At 33.8% G+C, this 12,320-nt stretch overlaps 2 protein-coding genes across 2 annotated transcripts; both read left to right on the forward strand.

Annotated features, from left to right (window-relative positions):
• The first annotated feature begins 1,581 nt into the window (after positions 1-1,581).
• On the forward strand, positions 1,582-2,145 carry LOC132181577 (E3 ubiquitin-protein ligase RHA1B-like). The gene has a single exon (XM_059594827.1). It carries the CDS (start codon positions 1,582-1,584, stop codon positions 2,143-2,145), a length of 564 nt encoding a protein of 187 aa, XP_059450810.1.
• A 3,683-nt stretch (positions 2,146-5,828) lies between these two features.
• Positions 5,829-6,380, forward strand: LOC132181578 (E3 ubiquitin-protein ligase ATL15-like). The gene has a single exon (XM_059594828.1). The coding sequence runs from the start codon at positions 5,829-5,831 to the stop codon at positions 6,378-6,380; it is 552 nt and encodes a 183-aa protein (XP_059450811.1).
• The last annotated feature ends 5,940 nt before the right edge of the window (positions 6,381-12,320 follow it).

Raw genomic sequence — 12,320 nt, forward strand, 5'->3', positions numbered from 1 at the left:
TTTCTCTCTAAGTAGTTGCTCTTGTAAATCCGTTTGAAGAACAACCTTTCTATCCGCATTGATACAGGAATGGGGGCAGCATTGAATATCACTGATTTCAACCATTAATCAGTGATATTTTATACCACATTAGTAACTTTTTATTACTATTCCAACAAAACATTTGCAACAAAAGTACCAAATCTTTCGAAACAGTTTGTTAAAAAAAGGGTAAAGTTTACATATCTCCTCAAACTACCACCCAATTGACAATGTCCGTATATCCGTGTAAGTGTAAATAAAATCTTCATATCTCCCTTAAATTTTCAATTGTGACAAGGTTCCCCCCCCTCCCTAACCCACAAAACTACTAAAACAGTGTCAATGTTCCCTCCAATGACGAAACTACCCTTAGTAAAAAAAATAAAAAACTAAAACATCTAGAAAAAACCTAAAACTAAAAAAATATATATATTAAAAATCTGGCCAATTTTTTTGTTTTTTTTTAAAATTTCTTTTTATAAGAAAAGAAATTAAAAATTTTTGATTTATTTTTTTATAAAAATAGAAAATTTTGTTTTGTTTTGTTTTGTTTTGTTTTTTATATAAAGTCCACCCCCTCAACTACCACCCAATTGACAATATCTCCAAAACTTTCAATTGTGACAATGTCTCCTCCCAAACAACCAAAACATTGTCAATGTCCTCCCAAGGTTAACAAAAGATAAAAATGCCCATATATATTTCTTAATAAGACAAAAATACCATTATAAATTAAAAAATAAATAAAATGAAAAATTTTAATTTTAAAATAACGATTTTCGAAATGAAAATTTTAAATTTTCTTTTAAACGAATTTTTTTAAACTGAAATTTTTATTTTAAAAAAAGAATTTGTTAAGTTTTGCTTTACAAAACGAAAATTTTTATTTTCTTAAACGGAAATTTTTATTTAAAAAAGTTATAAAACAAGAAAAAAAATCGAAATTCTTTTCTTATAAAAATGACTTTTTTTAAAAAAAACTTTTTTGCCACATTTTTTTTTTTTTTTAGATTTTTTTAGAAGTTTTAGTATTTTTTGTTTTTATTTTACTAAGGATAGTTTCGTCATTGGGAGAAACATTGATAAGTTTTGGTAGTTTGGGGGCACATTGTCACAATTGAAAGTTTTGGGGAAACATTGTCAATTGGGTGGTAGTTTGAAGGGGATATGTTGATTTTTTCATAATTTTTTTTTAAATAGAAATTTCTGTTTTTAAAAAATTAAAATATTGTTTTTAAAACATAATTTTAAAAAAGAAATATATATTTTTTAAAATAAAACATCCTTTTTATAATCAATTTTTTTTTTTTTCTAAAAAAAAAAACTAATTTTTATTTTATTTGAATTTATAAAAGTATTTTTATCTTATTGAGAAATATATATGGGCATTTTTAATTTTTTGGTCTTCTTTCTTCTTGGATATATATAATCTTTAGATAAACAAATCCAAATACGATTAGGATTCTAAAATCCAATTAGTATATATATATATTTACTCTCATTAATTCATAATTAGCTTCTTCTTCTTCTTCTTCTCCGATGGAAAGTAGCAACGTGACGATGCCGTTATCTGAGGGTGAGATGTGTGTGACCTTTGGGTTCGAACCAGAGTACCCAGAAGAGGGAGACATCATCCCCGTCCATGTGCCGGTGCAGCGCAGCCTATTGTCGTCGGAGGAATCCGCAAAATCCATAATACCACTACTGCGCTCCCGCATGGCCCTCCCGTCGTTCTTTCGGCGCCATATTCTTGACGAATTCATCAAGGATTTGTGGGAGTATGTTTGTTCGTTGCCTAGTGACATGCACCACGTGCACGTCTACGGCTACGTTTTCCGGGATGTCTTCGACCCAGACGAGGGTTTTTGTTGGTACTATTTTTGGACAGAGGATTTGATTAGCACCACCGACGGGCCGGTTATGACGTCACCCCGGTGGTCAGAATCCGCAGTACAGGCGGTGAAGCTTGAAGAAGCTTTGGATTGTGCGATTTGCTTACAGGAGCTTCCGGTTGCGTTTGAAGCTGCCAAGCTGCCATGCTCACATGTCTACCATCGTCGCTGTATTGTTAAGTGGTTTGATCGGAGTAACCAGTGTCCCCTCTGTCGTTCCCCCGCCGTCTAATTCAATTATGTAAAGCATTTACATTGATTTACTTATATTTTTATGCAAAATAGTTAATAAAAACTCTTTTTTATTTTATTTGATTTATATCATTTAAATTTAATTTAATTTTATAAGGATTATATTTTTTAGTGTTTAATGCTTAATTTCATTAAAAAGTTCATATTTTGGCCATTTTAATCGTAAGTGGCATGATCCATTTTAAAATTAATAAATTCTAAACAATAAATTAATAGATTTCTGAAAAATTGTCATGCCATCTAAGATTAAGATGATTAAAATATGGACTTTTAATGAAGCTAAGCATTTCTCTTTGCTTATCTATTTTATATAAAATTAAGTAAGAAATGACTAAGCTAATGTAAGTGCTCTAACATGTTTGATGAGTTAGGATTAACCGCAATTCGAGCACCGAAACTTGTCTAACACCTAATCGGATAAGTGAACCTCATTTATTTATTTATTATTTTTTCTATTCAATGCGGGAGAGGGGGAAGAGGGGGATAAGTATATATATATAGCAAATCAACTCTACTGTCATATAGGCTGATTTAAATTCATTAATAAACGACCCTTAACTTCAAAAGAAAAGAACGAAAATTGCTTCATTCAATAAAGGGAAAGGAGAAAAAGAAACATTAATATTTCTCGAAATTGTAATTCTATTTTTCTTCATATATAAAAACAAAGCTAGCGAGATTTCCTATCTGTAACAATTTGCAGCTAGGAATATTTGGAAGTTTAAAAGTGGTTTTGTTAGGGCCGGCAAAGCAGGTTAGCGGGTCGGATTTACTCGACAACCTGATAAGGATAGACCTGAACTTGACTCATTTTTGTTAAATGGGTCAGACCCTTAAACGAACACTACCTACAAGTGATCCACCACAATTTGCTTGACCCGTTTAATAAATGAACCACAAACAAGTCAACTGGTTTGACCCATTTTAGACCTGAATGTGATCTGTTTAACCCGTTTGACCTAATTGGACACAACCCATTTTACCTATTTAACATATATTTACTATATAAAAAATATATAATTTGATAAATGGGTCAAGCATGTTAACTTAAAAAATTGTCGGCCCTAGTTTTGTATAATGTCAAATGTCTGGAAGATGGGTTATTGAAGTTTGGTTTCTTTTGTTCAAAACAAAAAAGTCCTCTACTTAAAGAATGTTTGAAATTGTGTTTGATAAATAGAGTTTTTAAGTTAAAAAGTATTTTTTGGCAAAAACTTCATTTTTAAACTTTTACTAAAAGTGCGTTTTGACTATTTTTGGATTTTTTAGACCCTTAAAAACGCTTTTAATATTTTTTACTAAACATGTATTTTTGTCTTCAAACATACTTTTTGAGTGTTAAACATATTTTTAGGTCTCTCAAACGCACACCCAAACATGACATTAATTTGGCATATAAGGAGGAAGCTATGTTGTGTGGGAACAGTCATTTGCTAGGCTGAGGATGTATGATCATAGCTAGTACTTATCCTAGTAATCATTAGTTAATGAGAAGTTTGTTTCAATGGCCCAAGGAAATTTTCAAGTGGTTAGGGCATGTATTAGGGCGTGAGTTCGAATCTCTGTATATGCCTGATTAATATTAGCTGCCTTAAATTCCCATTGATGTCTTGGTGAGGCTAGGTCAACCTATGGTTCAATTGGACTTGAGGAAGCGCCTGCGATTCCTACCGTCTAGGCCCCTCATGTGGGGCTCCCAGCGGGTAGGTGCTACTATGGTCACGCCTAAGTAGGATAGCAACAATTGGTTTCCTTGGCCTGTCCTTTGCTTAGAAAAAATAAAAAATAAAAAATAAATAATAATACAGTTTCTGGTTTGGTGAACCCAAAGGAAAATTCGTAATTCTTTTGGTGTTGCTCATTCTCCAATTTGCAAGATAAAAAAGGAGGTTAAGAGAATACGTCGGGGATGTTTATGGCGAATCCTCCTCCAGTGATAAAGTTAGTCTTCTCTTTGGTGTGATTATAGCATAGGGGAAAATATCGCGTAGCTCTCTTCTTCGGCGTGTGGAGCTATTTACAGAGTAGATGGTTTGATGTTCACAATGGCAACTGGGCAGAGAATCCGGGATTTAGGAGTAACCGACGAAGGAGTTAATGGTCCAATCTTCTGGCTGTTACAAGTTAAGAGTAACGCCTCAATACTTTAATGGATTCATGTAACGGTTCCGACCGTCAATGTACATCTTATGAATGGGGCTTGTAACCATTCTCATGATTAGTGCGTATCTCGTAAACGGCATTCCACATTCTGTGAGTAATAAGTGTGTTGCTCCTGACTGTATAGGCTTGGTTCTCAACACAGGTTTGGTATGAGACTTATTTCGAGCTGTCGTTTTGTGCTCCTTAGTAGTTGTTCTTGTAAACTTTATTTATTTTATACCACATTAATTACTCCTTATTACTATTCAAACAAACCACTCGCCGACTTTGGAAAACACTAACTTTGAAAGAAAACCAAATACGATTAGGCTTGAATAGAATAAAATAAATATAAAAGATGCACCGACTATAAGTGGATATTGAATCTCACCCTTGCAACAAATATTTTGGTCTTCTTTCTTCTTGCATTGCAAAAAAAATCAATTTCTGACGTGGTAGTTTCACATGTCAGGAAACTACCACGTCAAATGTTGGCACGTCACTAAAAAAATGAGCGGGATATTCAACTTTTTTCCTCTTGTTATTATTTATTCTTTTCCTCTTCTTTTATTTCCCCACACTCTCTCTCTCTACTCTCTCAATCTCCCTCTTCTCTCTGCACCGCCAACTCCCTCTAGAGCGAAGAAGAAAAATAAAAGGAGAAGAGAAAAAGAAGAGATGCAGCAGAAGAAGAAGAAAAAGAAAAGGAGAAGAGAAGAAGAAGAGAAGCAAAAAAAAAAAAAAAAAAAGGAGAAGAGAAGATTAGAAGATTTTTTGGGTTTGAGGTTTGAGTTTTTGATTTTTCACGTTATTTTTTGATTTGGGTTTTTGAAAATGGAGAAAAGAGAGGGAGAGCTGAGGAAACAAAATAGGAAAAAAGAAGAGAGAGAGAGAGTGAGAAAATAGAGAAAAGAAGAGAGGGAGAGCTGGAGAAAAGAAGAGAGAGAGTGTGAGAAAATTGAGAAAAGAAGAGAAGGAGAGCTGGAGAAACGAAAATGGAGAAAAGAAAAGAGAGAGTGAGAAAATTGAGAAAAGAAGAGAGGGAGAGCTGGAGAAACGAAATTGGAGAAAAGAAGAATAATTTTAATCGAAAAATAATTTAAATTAATAAATTTTTTAATTAAAAAAAATTTCAAAAAAAATAAAAAATTATTATTTTTAATAATTTTGACGTGTCAAACAATAACACGTCAGTAAAAAAAAATTGACTGACTCTTAATATTTTCGACTTTCAATACATGTTAGAAATGCCACGTCAGAAAAGTTTTCTAACATGTCAGACACCATGATAGATCAGAAAACTCTGGTCAGGAAATAAATGATTTTTTGTAGTGAATTATATATTTAAGTTGTCTTTTTTTTTTCTTTCTTTTTTTTTGATATGATCCCACCGCCTTAAGTTAGAAACTTGGTACACTAATTAACATTGAAACAAATCCAAATACGATTGGGATTCTGAAATCCAATTAGTATATATATTTACTCTCATTAATTCATAATTAGCTTCTTCTATCTTCTCCGATGGAAAGTAACCACGTGACGACGCCGTTATCCGAGGGTGAGATGTGGGTGAACTTTGTGTTCGAACCAGAGGACCCAGAAGACGGAGCCATCATCCCCGTCCATGTGCCGGTGCAGCGCAGCCTATTGTCGACCGAGGAATCCGCAAAATCCATAATACCCCTTCTGCTTTCCCGCACGACCGTCCCGGAGTTCTTTCAGCGAAATTGTCTTGATGAATTCATCAGGGAGTTGTCGGAGCATGTTTGTTCGTCGCCAAGTGACATGCACCACGTGTACGTCTACGGCCATGTCGTTTTCGATTGCTCCGACCCAACTGAGAGATTTTGTTGGTACTATTTGGGGACAGAATCCAATGTACAGTCGGTGAAGCTTGAAGAAGCTTTGGATTGTGCGATTTGCTTACAGCAGCTTCCGGTTGGGTTTGAAGCTGCTAAGCTGCCATGCTCGCACGTCTACCATCATGGCTGCATTGTTAAGTGGTTTGATAGGAGTATCCAGTGTCCCCTGTGTCGTTCCCCGCTGTCTAATTCAATTATGTATCATGTTTGATGTGTCTGGATTGGCCCCTAACTTATGTGACACCTATTTGGATAAGTGAGTCCCACTCGTCCACCGTATTAGTATATAACCTTGACATTAGATTAGGAGAAATGCTAGATGTTCTTCAACTATTTTTTTGGTGTCCTCCTAATTGTGATGCGACTTTTAAAATTATCGTTGAATTTGAGATTATCATTATTGACTTTTAATTTATTGGTGATTTTCAAAGCTACATCATAGTTGAGAGGATACCAGGAGAACACTAGAGAAACACCTAGCATTTCCCTTATATTAGGGGAAGGATTTTCTTTGGTCAGCTTATTCATGTTGAAATTTAGATTTAATGCTTGTTTTGTTGAATGTAATGTTCGGATGAAAATCATCAACTCTATTGTCATAGGCTCATTTAAATTCAATGGCACTAACTATATATAATTCCATTTTGAATAGCAAATCAACTCTATTGTCATAGGCTCATTTAAATTCCATAATAAACCATTGACTTCAAAAGAAAAAACGAAAACTGCTTCATACGGTAAAGGAGAAAGAGAACATTAAAATATTTCTTGAAATTGTAATTCTATTTTTCATCATATATAAGCTTTCCTATGTATAAGAATTTGCAGCTAAGAATATTTGGAAGTTTAAAAGTGATTTTGTTAGGCCAGCAAAACAAGTTAGCGGTTCGGGTTGACTCGATATATATATATATATATAGGGAAAACTTCACTTACCCCCCTCAAACTTTCGCGCTTTTTGTAGACACCTTCCATTGTTCAAAAACTCTTACTTTGATGTATCCAACTTTCGTTTCCTTGCACTTTTCCCATTTCGTTAGAATTTTATGTGAAATCCTAACTGAGGAGTGTAAAATTCCAATCTTGCCCTTATTTTTTATTAAAAATATATATATTTTTTAATCTTGACCTGTGGGTTTACCCGTGGATCTAACCCACTTGTATTGTGACCCACGGGTCATATTATTATTATTATTATTATATCTTATAAATTTTTTTTTTTTAAAAATAAAATAAAAAATAAAATAAAATAAAAAATAAAAATAGTGACGGTGTGTGACCCGGGGGTCACAAGTGATCCCTGGTGGGTCTTGTGACCCCGTTGGGTCAAAAGTGACTCCCCACCGGCGGGTCACAAAGTGAACCCTGGTGGGTTAGTTCTTTATTTATATATTTTTTTTATTATTTTTAATATAACAATTATAATAATAATTTTTTATTTATAAATAAGGGTAAATTCGAAATTTTAAAAAAATTTAGGGGTATAAAGGACTTTTACTCATTTGACAGTTCGATTTAACTACAAAATCCTAACGGAAGGGGCAAAGTGAAAAAAAATAAAAATTTGATACATCAAAGTGAGAGTTTTTGAACAATAAAAGGTGTCTGCAAAAACCGCGAAAGTTAAGGGGGGTAAGTCAAGTTTCCCCATATATATATATATAATTTGATAAATGAGTCAAGCGGGTCAACTTGTAGGTCAACCCATTTATGACCCAAACCAGTTTATGGTGCTAGTTTTGTATTTCTTTTAGGGTTAAATGCATTTTCAGTACCTGAGCTTTGAGCCAGAATCAAATAGCACATTGGTTTTAAAAAATGTCACAAATGGTACGCAAGCAAATAAACTCACTTGGTACTTTCGTCATTATTTTGTTAGTTTTTTTGACGGAGTGCCACGTACCCCCTACACGTGACCTGGTACCTATAGTTTAAAGGCGACACTTGGCGTGCTACTTGTGTTTTTGGGTGCCACATCAGAATAAAAAATATTTTAAAAAAAAAACCATGGAAAAACCTAATAAAAAACCAAAAAAACCCAAAAAACTAGAACAGTCCTTTAGCAGTTTATCTTGAACATGAATAGCCTAGGTTTTTTAAGGACCCAAAACAATGCCCATCTTCCACTTCCAAAAATAATAATAAAATATTATTTTAGATTAAAAAAAATAATAAAATAAGGGGTGGCTGGCCACCCCATCTTGGCCATAGGGGGTGGCCGGACCACCCCATTTTAGCTGGGGGTGGCTTGAGCCGGCCATGGGTGGTGATGTAGGAGAAAATTGACAAAACTATTATTTTAATTATGCATGTGTATTTTAATTTTCCTTTTTAATAAGGACTAGGTTTTCCTTTCCTATTAGCATTTGTTTTCCTTTTCCTATTATGATTTGTTTTCCTTTTCCTTTTTAATTTAGGGTATGCTTAGCCTATATAAAGGCATCTAGTCTTTGTTATATTTGAATTCAGTTTATATTATCAATTAAATTTATTCAAAGTTATTTCTCCGTTTGGTTATTTAGGGCACTTAAAGACTTTCTCTTCCATATTTGTTATTTTCTCTCTTCTTGAATTCCCTTTTGAATCTTCAATTCTTAGTTTCTGCTGCTGTTATATGCTGTCAGAACAATCTTAATTCTGTCCGACATCAGTTGATATCAGAGCTTAGCGTCTTCTTGGGATGAAATTTGTTAATTAGTTTTTCATGACTAATGGTCGTGGTCGACATGGACAGGTTCCAAATGAGTAAGTCCCTTACCATGAGCGTAGTATATAAGACATGATGATTGAAGATTTGCAGATGCAGGTTGCAGAGTTAACTCAGCGTCTGGTGCAAAACTTGGAGATGTATTGTGATATTAACGGTCGCAATTCAGACTTCAATTTCGAGAACTCATATCACAAGCCTGTTCTGGTTCGGGAACAACGTGTTTGAGATGAGTGGCATGAAGACTTAGGCTTCAGAGTTGAGCTTCCAGAAATTTATGGTACATTGGTACTCTCACATCCTTAACTATTCTTAGCAAGTCTCAAGCCCATCTACCAAATCCATCTCACGTGGAGAAGGAAGATAAATTTATTGAGGAAAATTTTTCTGTAGATTGGGTATTTCCACTGATCTATGACATCTAGCATGACGAAAATGATTTATTGAAAGAGCTAAGTTTTGTGCTTAATACTGAAAATTTTATTGAAGAAAATAATAACTATGATGTGTTTGATAAAAGCCCTAAATTTGAAAAGTTTAATTTGGAGGTTGAAGAAATCGATTTAATGGATTTTATTGGGGTATACAATATTTTATCAAATTCTCTTGATGATGGTGGTTTTGATCACTTTTATGTGGTAGATGAGAATATTATGTTGAAAACAGAAGAGATTGTTGATCCCTTTTGGGAGATCTTCATGGCACGTGAAATAGAGAAAATAAGTGGAGTGCGTGTGAAGATTGCATTATCTCAACTTGTTGTAAAGAATTCTCAAGATTATACTCACATTCTTGTGGTAATTAAGGGATTGTTACTTATATTGGGATGTTACATTATTTTACTTTTGAAGAGAAATGATGGAAGGGATTGATTAGTCATCCGAAGGATCGAGGCAAGAACCATCATAATGCGAGGACAAATTATCTCCAACCCCGCAAAGATGACTTGAATTTGGGGACAAATTCTTTTCCAACCCGGAGAAAATCGACAAAACTATTATTTTAATTATGCATGTGTGTTTTAATTTTCCTTTTTAATAAGGACTAAGTTTTCCTTTTTCCCATTATGATTATATTTTCCTTTTTCTAATAAGGATTGGGGTTTTCATTTCCTATTAGGATTTGCTTTCCTTTTCCTATTATGATTTGTTTTCCTTTTCCTTGTTAATTTAGGAGATGCCTAACCAATATAAATGCATCTAGTCTTTATTATATTTGAATTCAATTTATATTATCAATTAAATTTAAGTTTTTCAGAGTTATTTCTCTGTTTGCTTATTTGGGGCACTTAGGGACTTTCTCTTCCCTATTTGTTATTTTATCTCTTCTTGAATTCCCTTTTCAATTTTCAATCATTAGTTTCTACTGCTATTATACGCTGTCAGAACAATCTTACTTTTACCTGGTGTCAGGTGTCCGGACCACCTCATGGCCATTGGGAGTGGTCTGGCCAACCCCATGGCCAAACGATCCTTTTTTTTCGTTTGGCCCTTGGGGGTGGCTCGACCACCCCTGTTGGACCTGAGGGTGGCTTCAGCCACAGGCCACCATAGACTAGCCACCCCCAGGGTCAACGGGGGTGGTCCGGCCACCCCCAAAGGCCAAATGGAAAAAAAAAAAATAATAATAAAATAAATAAATCGTTTGGCCCTTGAGGGTGGCCGGATCATTCCCAAGGGCCATGACTGTGGTCCAACCACCCCTGGTCGGCCATTGGGGGTGGCTCTCAAGCCACCCCCAGCTAAAATGGGGTGGTCCGGGCACCCGCTATGGCCAAGATAGGGTAGCCAGCCACCCTTTATTTTTTTATTAATTTATTATTACTTTTTTAATCTTAAATAATATTTTATTATTATTATTTGTTAGTGGGACAAGTGTCCCATTTGTAGCTTTAAGATTTCTAAGAAGAAATTCTTGCCATGAACTAGATATTCTCTAGTCTATTTTGGACTGGAGAGGATCTTATTCCGTTACTTTTGTTCAAAACAAAAAAAGTTCCCTACTTAATTGGGCATAGAGCATTCACAATGCAAAAGTTAAATATTACTTTTATCTAAAATAGTAATCAAATTTGTAAAAAATAGTAGCATCACTTTTCAAGGGAGTCATTTTATTTTTTATTATTTCTTTCACATGTTTTCTCTTTTTCCCAAAACTTTTCCCACTTTTTCCCAATAACTTTTCCCAAAACTTTATCCCAATAAAGAGTAAGCAAATATATTGATAAAAGTATAACTAATCGAATGTATGAGACCTTTAAAAATTTATTAGCTAAACTAGATAAATTGAGTTTTGAGGAGCCATTTTGCATAAAAATTTGGCTGCTCCATTGTGAATGCTCTAAGGAGGAATATCTATGTTGTAAGGGAACCGTCATTTGCCAGGCTGAGGACCTATGATCCTAGTACTTATCCTAGTAATCATTAGTTAATGGGAATTTTGTTATGCTTACAAAAAACTACACAACTAAAAATTAGGGGTGTTCAAGCAGTTATAACCGGTGGTTATTGGCTATAACCGCTAACCGCAACTGTCTTGGACGGTTAACGCTTTTTAATAACCGCAACCGCTTAAGCGGTTAGCGGTTATTCAATCCAATAACTGGCGGTTTTACAACCGTTTTTTTTTATATGAGCTTTTAGACTTTTTAAGTGTTTTGGGCATTTAATTGACTTATTTTAAACGTTTTGGGCCAAAATTTTCTTCCAAAACTACGTCGTTTTGAATGTTATATTATAATTATTATTAATATAAAATATATATTTATATTATTATATATAAGGGTAGGCGATTAGTGGTTGGTGGGGCAGTTATAATCGCCTCGTTTGAACACCCCTATTGAAGATGAAATATAATAATAATAATAATAATAATAATAATAAGTATGAATATTTACGGTTGGACCTACTTTTTTTTTTTTTTTTTTTCCAAATTGGATTGAAGAAAATTACTTTCAAAACTAATCTATTAAATTGGATTAATGTTAGAGGAAGAACTAGAGTTCTCGTGCGTCATCATTTTAAAATTACCATTAAATTTTTGAGATGTTATTATTAAATTTTGATTTATCGGTGATTTTAAAAGTCATATCACATTATTCCATTCAATTTGAAAGGAATTAAATACATAACTTTTCTTCAAAAATAAAGAGGATCACATTACATTTGAGAGAACACAAAGAGGAATCTAGTCCTCTTATTAGCATTTCTCATTAACTTGATATATGTCCTTAGACTATATAATGGTTTTGAAGTTATCCATATTCTTTGTGAAATTTATTCATCTCCACGTATATCAAATTTGTGAACCAAAAGGGAAAGCAAATAAATTAAGTTTGAGATTAAATAGCTAAATATATCTCTATATTTCTACACATATGATTGTGAGTTGGGGGCTTTGGCTTGCAAAAAGGCAAAGTGATGCCTTTTGAACTCTATTATCACC

The sequence above is a fragment of the Corylus avellana genome, chromosome ca5 (genome assembly GCF_901000735.1).
Source record: "Corylus avellana chromosome ca5, CavTom2PMs-1.0".
NCBI classification, from domain to species: Eukaryota; Viridiplantae; Streptophyta; class Magnoliopsida; order Fagales; family Betulaceae; genus Corylus; species Corylus avellana.